An 18,891-nucleotide genomic window follows, 5' to 3' on the forward strand; every position below is an offset into this window, starting at 1 on the left:
ATCTCAACTGCTGTATTCCTAAATCTCAGTGCGTCTTTCTATCAATGAATGATAGAATGAATGAGTCTACCTGCTGATTCAATGAGATCAGTGTGTATGAGATCATAGAGATGACATCTAAAAGTGTCACCCCGAAGATGTCTTGCTGCTTTTTCTCAATGCATCTTGAAAAAGGCAGCTGCAGCTGGATTGTGGGGTTCTGCTGATAGACTGTGTACTCAACAGTTTGTAAAGTGTAGATGTTAGTGTACTCGTGTGGGTGTGATGGCAGTGTAATAATGCTGTAATAATGTTGAAGCGCAACAGATGAAGAATACTGAGAGTAGGTAGGCCTATTCTCTCTACCTTGGAACTAGTGCGAGCCGCGCCCATTACATTTTTATTATTGATGGGATTTAAATAAGGGCCCCTTTTTGTATCAGTGGCCGACTGACGGAATTTCACCGCATGGATCTGAGTAGTTTTCCCAGTAAATTACAGCGCCCCTCATGCAAAGGAAAGCCATATATGGTCGTGGAAGTAGGTGTGGCGAATACACTGGAAGGGATCACAAGACGAGCTGAAAGAGAACGTTTCATAGAGCATTCTACGTTGAGAGAAAAAAGGCCGCATAAAATAGATGATGTGTTGTGTGCATGTGGCCTATTTGTGAAATCCTAACGCAATAATGTCCACATTTCTGCAGACCAGTGCTCCATTTCGGAATGGATAGCACTTATTTTCTAACGACATCGATCTACCTCTTTCTTTGACTTGAAAAATGATAGTGAGGTCAGCATAGAATGACTCAACGCTAGAGATGTATGCAGTCATCTCCTTTCGATTGCACTGCTGGGCGCGTGGATCTAAGGGACAGTTGCTGCACTGGTGGTGGGTGATTGGTGGGGCATCGCAGAAACATGACAAGCACGGTGAGTGATCGGATAGCAACTTTGATTTATTTATATATCTGGGCTTGTTGATCGGTAAATGAGAACTAAGAAGCATGCAAGTGAATGGATGACAGTAGTTGTAAACAAAGTTTACAATTTCATTACATAGGCCTCTATGCATATTGAACATAATGATTGTTGATCAGCTGTTGATACCTGTGTGTGTTTATTGCTTAATATGGGGATTTTCTTTAAAAATAGGAAGCAATGTCAGTTCCTATGACGTTGGCTATTAACCATGTTGACAAGTTGAGCAGCCCTAGATGCGCTGCCCACGGTTTATATGATCCTTACTTTGATCTTGGTGCTTGTGTAGCCTATATAGGGTGCATTGTTGTCTCACTTTGTTGTAATGTGCCATGGAATTAGTGACTGGATAATCCGTTTTCTGCAACAAAGGGCTGCCTTCTCGTAAATAGCGCTGAGCTGGCTGGCGGTGGGGACGGGGAGGAGGTGGGGGGGTCCAGCAAGGGTTGTTCCGATGTAGGACGCAACATGTTTTGGATTTTTTGGTGCTTTCTGGGGAATTCTCACTCCCCCCATGTCAAATAGCCAGCCTATAGCCGACATCGACAGTGCGTTCGCTTTCACCGCGATGCCCCATTGGCTGAACGGTATTCGCTGTTTAAATTAAGAAGCGGTCGGAAAAGTCTCAGGGATTAGGTAATTATGGTTGACGGTACAAACCCAGGCTATATTAACGGCTTTACCTTGGTTTGTTGGGTTAAACCCGACAGGGGAGTTGTGTAATTAGCTGCAATGTTCGGTCCACTTTGTGATGCGTCATGGCCCTACTAGCCTACACCCGATAGCCTACAGAAAGGTTAGGGTGAAATCGTGTTATTGTGCAAGTGTTTCATATTGCAGAAACCATTCCATGAAAAACAACAATGCAAAACCCACTCCATATGATTTCTGCTGTTAAGAAAAATAGGCCAAGGCAATGCGTCTTGCATGGTCTTCTCTCAAGCCACGCCTCTCCCATTCCCGGAAATTGATAGAGGTATTTTTTCATAAACACAGTGACGCATGCACATTGTTTTTTATAGCTTATAGCGGAACCGCATCTACAGAATTGTTCATAATTTGGATTTCTGAACAACCTACAGAAGAACATGCTATAATATAACATGGTGTATAATTCTCCCTGGCCAATGCAATAGTGTCTTCACCCTGAAGTGTGCGTGGTCGGTCAGACAGTCAAGTAAGTTACTGTATATATCCTGCCCCGGTGCAGGATATGAGCAGCTGCAGCTGTCTATTTTAAGGTGTGTGAGTGTGTTTGCTAAATGGTTGCTGCCTAGGCTAAACGGTAGCCTACCTTTGGAGAATGTAGTGCATGCTATCAGTGAATGCTACAGTATAAAATGTGTTTCAAAGAAAAATACTATAAAACAACTATTGAGTCATGTGTTGTTGTAAATTCTCCAAATATATTTTGCACAGTTTTCGGTCACCTGTAGGTTGTACAATCAGTGTAGCCTACCATACAACAAGGCCTATAACATGCATAAGTCCTATATAGACAACTTTACGCTGGCCTACTGCCCTCATCTATCGATTGTTCTCTAAGCAGCTCTTAGGTAACAATACATACAGTGCCTTTGTAAAGTATTAAGACCCCTTGACTTATTCCACATTTTGTTAGGTTACAGCCTTATTCTAACATCGATTAAATTGTTTTTCCCCCGCATCAATCTACACACAATACCCCATATAATGACAAAGCAAAAAACGTTTTTTGAAGTTTTTGCTAATTTATTAAAAACGGAAATATTACATTTACATAAGTATTCAGACCCTTTAATCAGTACATTGTTGAAGCACCTTTGGCAGCGATTACAGCTTTGAGTCTTCTTGGGTATGACACTACAAGCTTGGCACACCTGTATTTGGGGAGTTTCTCCCATTCTTCTCTGCAGATCCTCTCAAGCTCTGTCAGGTTGGATGGGGAGCGTTGCTGCACAGCTATTTTCATGTCTCTCCAGAGATGTTTGATAGGGTTTAAGTCCGGGCTCTGGCTGGGCCACTCTAGGACATTCAGAGACTTGTCCCGAAGCCACTCCTGCATTGTTTTGGCTGTGTGCTTAGGGTTGTTGTCCTGTTGGAAGGTGAACCTTCGCCCCAGTCTGAGGTCCTGAGAGCTCTGGAGCAGGTTTTCATCAAGGATCTCTTTGCTCCGTTCATCTTTGCCTCTGTCCTGACTAGTCTCCCAGTCCCTGCCGCTGAAAAACATTCCCACAGCATGATGCTGCCACTACCATGCTTCACCGCAGAGATGGTTGACCTTCTGGAACGTTCTCCCATCTCCACAGAGGAACTCTAGAGCTCTGTCAGAGTGACCATCAGGTTCTTGGTCACCTCCCTGACCAAGGCCCTTCTCGACCGATTGCTCAGTTTGGCCGGGCTGCCAGCTCTAGGAAGAGTCTTGGTGGTTTGAATCTTCTTCCATTTAAGAATGATGGAGGCCACTGTGTTCTTGGGGACCTTCAATGCTGCAGACAGTTTTTGGTAGCCTTCCCCAGATCTGTGCCTCGACACAATCCTGTCTCGGCGCTCTACAGACAATTCCTTCGACCTCATGGCTTGGCTTTTGCTCTGACATGCACTGTCAACTGTGGAACCTAATATAGACAGGTGTGTGCCTTTCCAAATCATGTCCAATCAATTGAATTTACCACAGGTGGACTCCAAACAAGCTGTAGAAACATCTCAAGGATGATCAATGGAAACAGGATGCACCTGAGGTCAATTTTGAGTCTCATAGCAAAGGGTCTGAATACTTATGTAAATAAGCTATTTCTGTTTTTATTTTTAATACATTTGCAAAAATGTATAAAAACTGTTTTCGCTTTGTCATTATGGGGTATTATCTGTAGATTGCTGAGGATTTGTATTTATTTAATCCATTTTAGAATAAGGCTGTAACGTAACAAAATGTGGAAAAAGTCAAGGGGTCTGAATACTTTCCGAAGGCACTGTAGCTCATATTATAAAAGCCACATAGAGTTGTATGCTATATTTAGCCCTAATGGCCTGCAGTGTTAAAAGGTTGTTGTGCTGAAGATGCAGCCACAGTCAAATAATGAATAGGGGATAGCATGTGATATGCCTCAGTAATATACTGAACAAAAATTTAATGCAACAATTTCAAAGATTTTACTGAGTTACAGTTCATATAAGGAAATCCGTTTATTAGGCCCTAATCTATGGATTTCACATGACTGGGAATACAGATATGTATCTGTTGGTCACAGATACCTTAAAAAAAATAAAAAAAGGTAGGGGCGTGGATCAGAAAACCAGTCAGTATCTGTTGTGACCACCATTTGCCTAATGTAGCACGACACAGCTCCTTCGCATAGAGTTGATCAGGCTGTTGATTGCGACCTGTGGAATGTTGTCTCACTCCTCTTCAATGGCTGTGCGAAGTTGCTGGATATTTTGGCGGGAACTGGAATATACGGTCGATCCAGAGCATCCCAAACATGCTCAATGGGTTACGTCTGGTGAATATGCAGGCCATGGAAGAACTGAGACATTTTCAGTTTCCAGGAATTGTGTACAGATCCTTGCGACATGGGGCTGTGCATTATCATGCTGAAACAGGAGGTGATGGCGGCGGATGAATGGCACGACAATGAGCATCAGGATCTCGTCATGGTATCTCTGTGCATTCAAATTGCCATTGATGAAATGCAATTGTGTTCATTGTCCGTAGCTTATGCCTGCCCATACCATAACCCCACCGCCACCATGGGGCACTCTGTTCACGACGTTGACGTCAGCAAACCGCTCGCCCACACAACGCCATACACGTGGTCTGCGGTTGTGAGGCCAGTTGGACGTACTGCCAAATTCTCTAAAACAACATTGGAGGCGGGTTATGGTAGAAAAATGAACATTCAATTCTCTGGCAACAGTTCTGGTGGACATTCCTGCAGTCAGCATGCCAGTTGCACGCTCCCTCAAAACTTAAGACATCTGTGGCATAGTGTGGGTGACAAAACTGCACATTTTAGAGTGGCCTTTTATTGTCCCCAGCACAAGGTGCACCTGTTTCTTGATATGCCACACCTGTTATTTTGACAAAGGAGAAAGGCTCACTAACAGGGATGTAGCACATTTGTGCGTATGGTAAATTTCGGATATCTTTTATTTCAGCTCATGAAACATGGAACCAACACTTTACATGTTGCGTTTATATTTTTGTTCAGTGTACATGTGCAATAGGTATGTTTATGTCATGTTTGCATTTAGCTTAAGTCAGACCTGGTGCAACAGTTTGCACAAACACATCAAATATATTCTTATACAGATAGAGACAGACCAGAGGACAGTTGCATTGCATTACATCATCACCACCCTCACCATTGAAAGGTCCATCTCTCCAAACTGTAAATTCAATTGCAGAGGGGTCTGTATCTTTGTGCATTGGGAATATGATTGTAGCGTACTCTGCACATACACTATGCCCCTCAGATACCCATCCAGATTGCGATTATCATAATGTGTTGCCATGGCAATGAAAGTGATGCCCAGAAAGATTTGGACTACAATAAATGTGCCTTTTTTTCTCTTATTATATATATATTTTTACTGTTAGGTCGACTGACTAGCTGTGACGGAAATTGAAAATGTAATATTTTTCACTTTTGGCCTTTATTCTGAAGAAGGTTATTGTGACTCATGGTTGTTCTCTCTCATTGTCCTGTCTCTTGCCTTTCCCTTTTGACGATGCAGGAACATGATCAAGGGGTGACAGGTTCCCCTTTTGTCCTGGATGATTCAGAGACCATTGCAAAAAGAGCAAGTCTGATGCTTTAAGCACACTGTTTGATGAAATAATGAAGACACACAAATGACTAGAGGGAGTCCGACCAGCAATTGATTTGATTGTGCCAGGCCGGGCTCAGATTTGCTGCGCTCTGTTAAAAAAAAAGACAGTGAGTGACTGTGACTAGCTCTCGTTGTCTCTCTCTCCTCCCTCGGTTTATCAAGCTGTCCGTGTTGCTGAAGCTGCAACATAATTACAGCCATTTCTGACTGAAAAGTTATGTTACCGAAATCCCTCATTTGTTTAGGAAAAACATTCCCTCAACCCTTGCTCTCTTTACGTGACACATGTATGTATCACATTCACGTGACCAATAGGGCCTGACCTATAGCATATCATAATCACATCAATAAATTGGTTATAACAAACTCTGAACACCGTATCAGCAAAATGGATGCAGAGGACGTGACAAATAAACTTGAAACGGGGGAATGTTTACTGGTTGAGCAGGAGGTAAAGGGGAAGTCAGATGTGTGGAATAAATGTGACTAGTTGTGGAAAATACTGGGGATCAAGAAAAATAAGGTAAGGAGCAAGCGCTGCGTGCATATTATGTGTGCCAAACAGGTGTTGTTAGATTACAATATAATATTTCGGACCGTTTGGAACAATGTAAACAAATTGTAAGCGTACCAGAGAGTCTGTAGTAACGTTTTTTGTAAAGCCTTTATTACAGCGAAGAATAAAAACAGTCGCATTCATTTGTGAATGCAATTTCCAAAGTGGAACGGTTTATTTATTGTTTAAGGAAATTATTCAAGGCTCACTTTATTTTAAAACTAAAATGCTTAATTGCATTTCAAATCATGAATGACTTATAGTACCAGTCAAAAGTCTGGACACACCTACTCATTCAAGGGTTTTTCTTTATTTTTTACTATTTTCTACATTGTAGAATAATAGTAAGACATCAAAACTATGAAATAACACATATGGAATCATGTAGTAACCAAAAAAAGTGTTAAACAAATCAAAATATATTTTATATTTGAGATTCTTCAATGTAGAAAATAGTAAAAATGTAGAAAAACCCTTGAATTAGTAGGTGTGTCCCAACTTTTGACTGACACTATATATACACTGCTCAAAAAAATAAAGGGAACACTAAAATAACACATCCTAGATCTGAATGAATGAAATAATCTTATTAAATACTTTTTTCTTTACATAGTTGAATGTGCTGACAACAAAATCACACAAAAATGATCAATGGAAATCACATTTATCAACCCATGGAGGTCTGGATTTGGAGTCACCCTCAAAATTAAAGTGGAAAACCACACTACAGGCTGATCCAACTTTGATGTAATGTCCTTAAAACAAGTCAAAATGAGGCTCAGTAGTGTGGGTGGCCTCCACGTGCCTGTATGACCTCCCTACAACGCCTGGGCATGCTCCTGATGAGGTGGCAGATGGTCTCCTGAGGGATCTCCTCCCAGACCTGGACTAAAGCATCCGCCAACTCCTGGACAGTCTGTGGTGCAACGTGGCGTTGGTGGATGGAGCAAGACATGATGTCCCAGATGTGCTCAATTGGGTTCAGGTCTGGGGAATGGGCGGGCCAGTCCATAGCATCAATGCCTTCCTCTTGCAGGAACTGCTGACACACTCCAGCCACATGAGGTCTAGCATTGTCTTGCATTAGGAGGAACCCAGGGCTAACCGCACCAGCATATGGTCTCACAAGGGATCTGAGGATCTCATCTCGGTACCTAATGGCAGTCAGGCTACCTCTGGCGAGCACATGGAGGGCTGTGCGGCCCCCCAAAGAAATGCCACCCCACACCATGACTGACCCACCGCCAAACCGGTCATGCTGGAGGATGTTGCAGGCAGCAGAACGTTCTCCAGACTCTGTCACGTCTGTCACATGTGCTCAGTGTGAACCTGCTTTCATCTGTGAAGAGCACAGGGCGCCAGTGGCGAATTTTCCAATCTTGGTGTTCTCTGGCAAATGCCAAACGTCCTGCACGGTGTTGGGCTGTAAGCACAACCCCCACCTGTGGACGTCGGGCCCTCATACCACCCTCATGGAGTCTGTTTCTGACCGTTTGAGCAGACACATGCACATTTGTGGCCTGCTGGAGGTCATTTTGCAGGGCTCTGGCAGTGCTCCTCCTGCTCCTCCTTGCACAAAGGCGGAGGTAGCAGTCCTGCTGCTGGGTTGTTGCCTCCTACGGCCTCCTCCACGTCTCCTGATGTACTGGCCTGTCTCCTGGTAGCGCCTCCATGCTCTGGACACTACGCTGACAGACACAGCAAACCTTCTTGCCACAGCTCGCATTGATGTGCCATCCTGGATGAGCTGCACTACCTGAGCCACTTGTGTGGGTTGTAGACTCGTCTCATGCTACCACTAGAGTGAAAGCACCGCCAGCATTCAAAAGTGACCAAAACATCAGCCAGGAAGCATAGGAACTGAGAAGTGGTCTGTGGTCACCACCTGCAAAACCAGTCCTTTATTGGGGGTGTCTTGCTAATTGCCTATAATTTCCACCTGTTGTCTATTCCATTTGCACAACAGCATGTGAAATGTATTGTCAATCAGTGTTGCTTCCTAAGTGGACAGTTTGATTTCACAGAAGTGTGATTGTTCCCTTACTTTTTTTGAGCAGTGTATATATGTATATATATATATATAATATTATTTATAATTTTATTTTTTTGCTACTGCTCGACTAAAGAGATCTCAGTCAACCATTGACCAGTCGACTAAATGGGGTCAGCCCTAAAATGTACGTCAAACAAAACCAATGATTGCAAAGTTAAACAAACCATGCAACTCTATGGACTACTTTTAAAAAATGTTTTAATAAAACACATTTACTTGGAGTGTACATGCAATGTTTGGTAACAGAAAGACGGCACAAAATGTCGTGGAAATTGTTACACTTTTTAAAAGTTGTCCTTGTGCATAGAGTTGTATGGTTTGTTTAACTTTGCAATCATTGGTCTTTGTTTGGCATACATTTTAAAGTGAAAGATCTGAGTCTCAGCATCCCACCTGCTAACAGTTCCAACTGAATTATCACTGCCCATGTGAATATCATCATGTTCAATGTTGCTGTCTGAATCCTCTCTTGAATTTATCTCAACTCGCACTCACCGTGCTTCTAGGCTAACAGCGGGGGTTAATATAAACCTTGCGGTCTCCCTCTGAACTCAAACAATGTTTCACTTTTGAAATGCGATCTCTCCTGTACCATAGAGAGTGAATGTTGTCCAGACGAGACATTAACATTTTCTGAGCCAGATGAAATCACCCATCAATATTATGGATATATTCAATTAAATGTCAATTGAAAAAAGCTAAAACAAATGAAAATGCGGCTAGTTTACTGTCATTCCAGGTCCAATGTTTGATGTGACTGTGTTAGCTGAAGTTGGCTAGCTAGCTAGCAAGTGACAATAACATTAGTCAGCCTGCATAGCAACCGTTTATTTTAGAACCATATAATTAGGAATTAGAATACATAGTAATTTAATAAGATCTCTATGGTTAGAACAGACGACCAGTTATTTTGCATAGCAACATGACCAGAATGATGTCCGGACTATATCTTCTTGTGGAATTGTATGAATTTATTTATAAGAATTATGGTAATGTATGGTAATTCTTTGTCATTGTTATTTTAATATGTTGTTAACTGTTTTATAAAAGCAATAAGGCACGCAAGTCAGTGCTATATAATGAATACAGTCATAGGTAAGTGGGTTGACTGGCCGAACAACGGCATTTACCATGCGACTGTATTCATTATATAGCACGGCCTTGCTTAAATATGAAACCCTTTCTACAGCAAGTCAATTAAGTTCCAGACTGCAACATTAGAGGAAGCTGAAATGATCAATGAGCCACAACCGTGACTATTGGTCAACTCAGACTCATTCTCACAAGATGTGGTGTGTATGCACGCTGTCTATGCACGTGCATGTGTGAGTGTGTGTGTCTGTGTGTTTGATGGCTGTAGTGCATCCTCATATCCCCTGCTGTGTCAATCTCAGAACCTAATGTAAAGTGATGGTGGCCTGAAGTGGTCCTTTCACTGCTGGAGCCAGTTAGTTACCATATGATCAGGAAGTATTTAACCTTTATAACAACATTCCTTCTGCAATTAGTCTTGCTTCAGTGTGTGTGTCTGTGTGTGTGTGTGTGTGCTGAGCTGTCTCATTACTAGCATAGCTCACATGACACATGGATAAGGACACAGCATGCAGGGTGTCAGGCAGGCACACTTTAAACACATACTCACACACTTTCATTCCCACCTTTCCCACCCAACCCGATACCTTTCACTGGTACTCCATTGTGTTGGAAAGGCCCCCAGGCCATAGCAGGTTTTTACATGGCTGCAGGCAGCTTTTACAATAGGACCATTAGGACCCATGTTTTCGACCTTTCTGGACTGCCCTGTAAAACATGCCTGACCCTTCTGGTCTCTTCACAGGGTGTCTCCCATGAATGAACGAGGCCAGTGGACATCCAGACATCTCTATCAGCACCGGCAACCTCTCAATACAGCAGGAAGAGGAGTTAAAGGGAAGAAGATTGGGTTTTGTCTACGTCCAGTCCAACTCCCTGGCTGTTGGTTGCACATGTGATTTCCGTTAAAATATGCAACCCCCTCTCCTAGGGTGTGTGCTGTGAACATTCTATTCCTTTTGTGTTCAGATAGGGCCAGTTAAAGGGGACGTTGGTTGGTGGTTTGTGTGATTGGGGGACTGTTATGCACCTAGTACCCCATAGCCCCCCCACCTCAACCTTGCACCGTTATTCATGCTAGCCATGAGTTTACCACCCCAGCAGAAACTAAACAGTAAGAGAACAGGCAAGCGGATCTCATTTTTCAACGACCAAGGAGTGGCAATGAAGGAGACATCCTCTCAGCAGCATCCAGAAGGTTCTTACTACAGCCTTGGTGCCCCAGCCTCAGGGCCTGGTCCTGGGCAGAGTGAGGCTGCAGGCACCGTCACCTCCACAACCTCCAATCCAGAGGCCCCCCATACTGGTATGTACCTCAACTCAGTGATCTTCAGCCCAGAGAAAGGAGACCAGAGTCGGGGACATTACCAACAGACTGTACCCATGAAGTGGGCTCACCAGGACCCAGCAGCCCAACCGCAGCCTCCACAAAGAACTGGGACTGGGAACTGGACACAGGGTGTCACTATGGCTAACTGGGGACAGAACTTTGCTCCTTACCTAGGAGGCGTCGGTGACTCACGGTCCCAGAACCAGACTGCGTTTGTCAAGCAGCAGATCCGTGAGGGGCCTTCACCCCTGGAGCCACAGCAGCCCCAGCCCCCTAGTAGGGCTGCAGAGAAGCAGCCGCCCCAGCAGCAGCAGGTGGTTAACCTTAACCCTCTCCCTGCTGGAGGAGAGGCCTACAGAGACACTAGGAATGTGGCCAAGGCTCACAGTCTAGAGTGGGAGCAGCAACAGCAGCATCATGCTTCCCAACAGCAGTCCCAGGCGTTCCCACAGACCCTTAAACCTGGTGCTCTAAACGCCCAGCATAGCACATCCAACCCTGGGGGAAGCTCTGTGCTTCAGCCCTTCCAGCTAGCCTTCGGCCAGCCCAAGCAGCACCTAACGGCTGGCTACTACCAGGTGTTTCAGGGGGGCAACCGGACTTTACCCAATCTGAACTACAACGTCCAACAACCCCAGCCCCAACAATCCAAACCCCAACCGCAACCGCAACAGCATCCACAACCCCAACAGCATCCCCAACAGCATCCACAACCCCAACAACATCCACAGCTCCAGCTGCAACAGCAGGAGCAGCAGAAAATACAACAACGTCAACAGCAACAAATATTACAGCAACAACAACAAATGCAACAAAAACACCATCAGATGCAGCAGCAGCAAATGCTTCAGCATCAACAGCAGCAACAGCAGAAAATACAACTACAGATACAACAAAAACAACAAATACAACAGCAACAAATACAGCAACGAATACAACAACGACACCAAATACAACAACAGCAATTGCAGCAACAACCACAACATGTACTAGAATATTACCCCAACAACCAGAACCCACCTACCCACCCACACCCTCACTCCCAGCCGCCCGTGTTGGTGCACTCCCAGGAGACCATTCCTCCACCAACCCCCCCAGACCTCCAGGAGACGTCCCCAGACTCTCCACACATTCCCCCCCACACAGACCCTCAGTTCCCCCCCACACAGACCCAGCTCCAGCCTCCCCAGCTCCAGCTGCAGCCTCGACGGTCCAGGAGACTCTCCAAGGAAGGTGGACCACCGCCAGTTGACAACCCTTTCGTCATCCCATCTGATGGGGCCCAGAACGGGGCCTCTGAAGGGCAAGGTGGAGCCCCCAAGGTGGAAGAGGTCCACGCTGCCCAGTTGGCCCCTACAGGGGTCATTCAGAGCACACACAGGAAACTGAGGGTTTCCCAGGAGGTTAACCTGGAGACACTGGCCCAGAAAGCTTCAGAGATGGAGTCACTACCGCCACACATTGTCAAGGTAAATATTGCTGCATGTCCTGGTGCTCGTGGTGCTTGTGATAATGCTTTGAAGGGTATAGTGTAGTTACATGATTTAACAGGCATATCCCACCCTCAATTCCAACTAGGAATGGACACTGTTATCCAGATATCCGGATATCTGAACGGAAGTTAGTATTAGATTACTTGAGTGAGTGTTACGATTTGACAATGAAAAAGCTTAGTTATACATTAAATTAGATTTATCCTTGTGAAATTGTTACCTACAAGGATATTATACCATTTAGCCCTCCAGCCTACTCTGACATATGCTACTCTCCCCACTTCAATAGCAATTACAGGCACACACCTAACGGAGTTTCCACAAGACCTGACACAGATCAATGCGTTTTTTAAATCTATCTGGCTATCCCCAAAAAAGTCATGATAATATTTGAATATTGAAATATTGTCAAATGCCAACCCCTAATTCTAACCCAACTTTTCATGCATACACATGCACTCGCTTACAAATCTATTCAAACACACAGTGCTGAAGAGTTGTTGGGCTGGAGGAGCTGCATTAATAAAACATCCATTTTGTTGTTGTTTACCTGGGTATAATTGCAGAGCGATTATGTCTCCCTTATCTAGAATTACAACAAAAACAAAAATGCATCTGCCAAGGCCAACTGAGTCAGAAATTATGTTCTTTATGAATGATTAGCACTTTGCTGAGCGGAATAAGCAATCATCAGCCCAATAGAAAAACAGCAGAACTGAATGATTTAGCAGTACAGAACATTACAGTGCATTTTTTTGTTTACATTTGAGTCATTTAGCAGACGCTCTTATCCAGAGTGACGGTCTTCAGGTACAGCTAAATTGATAGATAATAAGCACTACTCCTGATCTTTTTGTGTAAAGAAACTGCTAGAAAACAGTGCACGTTTTGACCTATTACTCTATAATACATAACAACATGGTGAGTGATGATGGTATTGCTGTGATGCAGCCCTGGTCTTCCCCTACCTGACTGTGTAGTTAGCTTGTAACTGTGCATTCCATCGTGGGTGCCTCATGCCTTACCATATACAATATAAAATAGGACTGCTACGTTGCTGAATGCTGACTAGACCCGTTTCACTCTGCACTCCTCCCCCATTCATTCCACCATAGGGCTGAAACTCCACCTCCTGGGGGGCTCTGTTGGGGAGGGGTACAGGCAGTGGAGGGCAGGGGCGCTGGGGTAGGGGGCCGGGGTGCAGTGCTCAGCAGAATATATGCCTCTCTTTCTCCTGTCTCTCCTGTCCTGGTGTTGGGGCTGGAGGCTGGACTTTTCCACTGGGAATAGACAGTGAATGGGGCTCCAGCACCAGGCCATGCTGACTCCTATAGGCTTCTGCCACACTCACTCACTCCTATAGGCTTCTGCCACACTCACTCACTCCTATAGGCTTCTGCCACACTCACTCACTCCTATAGGCTTCTGTCACACTCACTCACTCCTATAGGCTTCTGCCACACTCACTCACTCCTATAGGCTTCTGCCACACTCACTCACTCCTCGGGGCTTCAGCTGATGAAAGACTCTACTAGGGATGTGCAACAACCTCACTTCATTTTAGGATGTTTATTTAGGGAATGGAAATTCACTTTCCGGCAATATACTTCTGTTAGCTTCCGGGCAGTATAGTTCTGCTGAAACAGGTTTTCCATAACTCTACTTCAATACAGCAACACAAAGATGGTAATACATTACGCAGTAAGGAATAGCTATGGTTGCTCATTTGATCTGTAAAGGAAGCCTGTTCAGGTAGCTTCAAGTCAGGTATGTGTATCTGTCTGTCTCGTCCGCAGGAGCAGCCACACAGGCCCTGGAGCCCCCAAAGACCAGCGCCAGGGCGAGGGACCATGGAAAGGGATTCAGGAGGTCACAGCGCCAAGCAGCCTCGTGATGAGAGCATGATGCCCCTGGTCATCCCTGTGTCAGTCCCCGTACGGAGGCCAGACCCCCTCTCGTCCTCATCCTCCCCAGACAGGGAGCACTCTATCCTGGGCACAGGCTGGCCACAGCGACCCTCCACGCTCCAGGATATGACCAGCATGGACCGCAAACCCTCCGTCATCGTCACCCGCCGACGATCGCTCAGGAACTCTCTGACGGACAGCTCAGGACAGGTGGGTCCAGCAAGTCTTCCCCTCCCCTCACACCTAACTAACGAGCTTGGTTCATGCCCCCCTTCTCCTATAATCCCTCATATCCTGCCACCATCCTCTCTCCCACTCCCCCTTATCCAGCACCCCACTCTCCCCTGGTTCCCCCATGTTTCTCTCTCCCCCCTTGCCCTCATTCCAAACCTCCCTCCCCCCTGCTGCCCCAGATCAGGTCAAGCAGATTAGCAGGGGTTATCCACACTATAGATGGAGATATAGCCTGCTACTGTACTGTACATACAGTACAATGTATGAGGGGATATGTACTGTACAACTACCAGGGTGGGGGTGAACTGGACATGTAATGTATGGGGGGATAATGTACATAGGGTGGGGGTGAACTGGTCATGTAATGTATGGGGGGATAATGTACATAGGGTGGGGGTGAACTGGTCATGTAATGTATGGGGGGATAATGTACATAGGGTGGGGGTGAACTGGTCATGTAATGTATGGGGGGATAATGTACATAGGGTGGGGGTGAACTGGTCATGTAATGTATGGGGGGATAATGTAGATAGGGTGGGGGTGAGCTGGACATATTGTAGAATGTATCCTCGCTCTTTAGTATCAGACCAGATAAACAACTCACTTACAATACATCTCTTCTTACTAACTGGTGTATGCTAGTTTGGACATTGGAACAGTGCCGTGTTGTCAGTTATATGTTTGTACTGATGTTCTACCTCCTTCTTTAGAACGGCGGAACCCAGGGAGGGAAAGACGACGACGACGGAAGAAAGTCCAAACGGCGTCCCCGGCCCGAGCCTCTCTTCATCCCGCCTCCCAAACCTGGCACCTTCATCGCCCCTCCTGTCTACTCCAGCATCACTCCCTACCAGAGCCACCTCCGCTCCCCTGTCCGGCTGATTGACAACCCCCTAACCATGCCCCCCTACACCCCCCCGCCCATCCTCAGCCCGGTGAGAGAGGGATCAGGTCTCTACTTCTCTACCTTCCTCTCCTCTGCTGCAGCTGCTGTCTCCAGCCAGGGTCTGCCTCCACCCATAACACCCAAATCAGCCACACGCAGCCTGCTGAGATCCAGTGAGTACCACTACCTGGGGTCCTACTGGGGGTTGTAGTTCAAAGATGTTCTACCTAAATCCTACTGGGATTTGTAGTCCAGACATAACTCAACCTGGGTCCGACTAGGATTTGTAGTCCAAACATATTCTACCTGGGTCCTGCTGGGGGTTGTAGATCATTTGGCACCAGTTTCCCAGACAGTTTAAGACAAGTCCTGGACTAAAAACCACTCTCAATGGAGATTCTCTCATGCTTTTTAGTCCAGGGAAAGGCTTAATCTGGGACCTGGAAACCGGACATTATGGTTTGAACAAGCTGTCCTCAGAATGAACTGTAGCTGTGGGAGTTGAACCATAACATTATTCTTTCATATAAACTTTTCTTGAGCAATTCGCATGAGATTAGCTCAGTTCCGCAAAATCTGGGGTACTAAATATCTTCTGCTGTAAGAAGATAAGGAGGAGATATAAGGATAGTGAATTTAAAAGTTTAGCCAGCAGCATACCACCCTGCATCCCACTGCTGTCTTGCCTCTGAAGCTAAGCAGGGTTGGTCTTGGTTGGTCAGGGGATGGGAGACCAGATGCTGCTGGAAGTGGTGTTGGAGGGCCAGTAGGAGGCACTCTTTCCTCTGGTCTAAATAAATATCCCAATACCCCAGGGCAGTGATTGGGGACATTGCCCTGTGTAGGGTGCCGTCTTTCGGATGGAACGTTAAACGGATGTCTTGACTCTCTGTGGTCACTAAAGATCCCATGGCACTTATCGTAAGAGTAGGGGTGTTAACCCTGAAGTCCTGGCTAAATACCCAATCTGGTCCTCATGCCACCTAATCATCCCCAGCTTCCAATTGGCTCATTCATCTCCCCTGTAACTATTCCCAAGGTTGTTGCTGTAAATGAGAATGTGTTCTCAGTCAACTTACCTGGTAAAATAAGGGTTAATAAAGAAAATACAAAGTTAGTTTTTTGTGTTTTTCAGACAGCGTTGACATAACCCCACCAGTCCTCTCTGTGATCGGCGAGGCCACTCCAGTCAGCATAGAACCGTGAGTACAGAACACACACACACTAGGGTTGAATATTTTCCTGAAAATCTATACATTTTTCTTCCCGAGAAAATTGCAACCATCCTTGTAATATCCCGGTATTCTACTGGTTTCTTGTTGAATTTGTCACAATTTAATCAACTCAAAGTTCTGTCAAAGTCACCACACAATTTGTTGATGTAGCATAGTTTAAATGTAGACCTAAAGTATTGTGAAGTTATTAGCCTACAGCCTAGTTAAAATTACATTTGTTTTAGCTTACCTTTTGACTTAAAGATGTCAGCCAGCTTGTTGTCCCTTTTTCTCTCCCCTTGCACCTGGCTCAGGGGGATTTTGGAAGGTTGTGGCTGTTTTTACTTTAGGATAACTTGCTTATTGTGGTGACTTTGTCACAGGGAACACTTCCGATTCTCCACCAAACAAACAGACAAGCAAATAGGCCTACACTCTGGGTTGCTGGGTTGTTTGGATGACCAATCTGCTGGGTTGCAGGCATTGGGTCACTTAGTTGAGTTGTTTTCTTTAAAAAGAGCACAGTTGGGTTGTTGATGCTGGGTTATTGAGATAAGACTGGAAGCGTGGCTTAGTTGGGGCGTGGCTTTCAGATAGTTATTTTTGGCCCCCCGTGAGAGTAACATTTAATCCGGTTCATCTGTTCTATTGTATTGTTATCACATGTTAAGGTTGAACACTGATACTTTTGTAGCTTTAATGAGGCTTACACAAGAGTATGAGTTCTTCAAGAGCCTATGCATAGCCCAATGTTGGGATAGTTACCACTTTGTTACAATATGTAAATAATAATGTTATTAATTTTATATTAGTATATGTAAGTGCAAAAATATTAAAGGAAAATAATAATGTGCAGTGTACAAAGTTAACATTAATGACATTTACTCCCACGAGTGGCCAGAAATAACTACCTGAAAGACACGCCCCTAATAGGCCATGTCTCCTGAAAATAACCTATGGATTAGAGTAAAAAAAGACCCAGCTTCTGGGTCAACGCAGCATGAACGTGAATATAAACCCAACTAATTGTTAAATTAACCTGTTTGGGTAATCCAAACCACCCAACATGTTGGGTAATTCACGCAACCCAACTGGCTGGGTCAAAATAACCCAGTTTGGGTTCTGTCCAATATTTACCCAGCGCTGGGTTACCAGCTAACCCAAATTGGGTTGTTTTTAACCCATAATTTTTTTGTGTAGTAGCAGAGATTCAGCACCGTGGATAGCGCCGTGGTTGAGCAAATCCCTGCAAATCTGACGAGTCAAGCCTGTGCACTCGCTTTTGTTATTGTAACATAATGGAACGATGTTGCAAATATATTAGGCCTATGTAGAACAAACATGCCTGTGACATGTAGAATAAAGAATCACGTCAGTTCTATTCATTACATTTCTATCTGCAACTTGTTTGTGAAAGTAGCAGATAGAAATGTAATGAATAGAACTGACGTGATGTCACAGGCATGTTTGTTGTACATAGGCCTAATATATTTATCTCTGGACGTTCTACAACGTTGTGACCTGCTGAATGCGCCCCAGCTAGCCCACTCTGCGAGGAACGAGGAGGGACCTGAACTGAGCTAGCAGTCTGCAGGCCTTTGCAGTTTGTGCACAGGCAGGTAGCAGGCTAAACAGTGGAAGCGTTCCAGACAAAGCAACCATTAGCTATATTTGGAGTCAGAGGTGTGGACTCGAGTCATGTGACTTGGACTCGAGTCAGACTCGAGTCATGAATTTGATGACTTCAGACTCGACTCGACAAAATGTACAAAGACTTGCAACTCGACTTGGACTTTAACATCAATGACTCGTGACTTGACTTGGACTTGCGCCTTATGACTCGAGAAGACTTGATACGAGGACTTGTAATGACTTGCAAAGGCTTGCTAAGAGGACTTGAAATGACTCGAAACTAAAATGTAGGACTTTGGACTCGACTTGAGACTTGATGGCTTTGACTTTTGACTCGACTTGGGACTTGCCTCATCTTTGACTCGACTTGACTCGGGACTCGAGGGCAAAGACTTGAGACTTACTTGTGACTTGCATAACAATGACTTTGTCCCACCTCTGTTTGGAGTATCCTGAGGGTAATCTGATAGATTTACAGCATAAATGTTATCCTGTAGCTTTGGGTGCAGAGATTTATTTTTTAAAGATTAGCTTTGGCTTATTTCTGCAACACAGCCAGCCCCTGGGTAGCTAAATGTCTGGATAAGAACGTTTATTCACATGGTATTTCTTTAAATAGAACATTTACAATAGTTCCAAAAGCTTCCCTGTCAATGACAAAAATATGATCTAGAGCCCTCAATTTCAAATCTGGACCCCGAAGCCAGTTCCACTGCATTTTTC

The 18,891-nt window shown here is 44.8% G+C and overlaps 1 protein-coding gene across 2 annotated transcripts in view; it reads left to right on the plus strand.

Moving 5' to 3' along the window:
• Positions 1–575: 575 nt before the first annotated feature.
• The window catches only part of mideasb (mitotic deacetylase associated SANT domain protein b), a 31,644-nt gene continuing 13,328 nt past the window's right edge, over positions 576–18,891 (plus strand). Inside the window, exons 1-5 of one of the 2 annotated variants that reach the window (XM_041848158.2) lie at positions 576–911; positions 10,218–12,271; positions 14,092–14,412; positions 15,147–15,495; positions 16,458–16,524. In XM_041848158.2, the coding sequence (XP_041704092.2) occupies positions 10,547–12,271; positions 14,092–14,412; positions 15,147–15,495; positions 16,458–16,524 (2,462 nt within the window). In that variant the 5' untranslated portion in view covers positions 576–911; positions 10,218–10,546. Of the gene's footprint in view, positions 912–1,971; positions 2,137–10,217; positions 12,272–14,091; positions 14,413–15,146; positions 15,496–16,457; positions 16,525–18,891 lie in introns of those variants that run through there. The other variant, XM_041848159.2, reaches the window with a different exon arrangement.

The sequence above is a fragment of the Coregonus clupeaformis genome, chromosome 11, assembly GCF_020615455.1.
Source record: "Coregonus clupeaformis isolate EN_2021a chromosome 11, ASM2061545v1, whole genome shotgun sequence".
Classification (NCBI taxonomy): domain Eukaryota; kingdom Metazoa; phylum Chordata; class Actinopteri; order Salmoniformes; family Salmonidae; genus Coregonus; species Coregonus clupeaformis.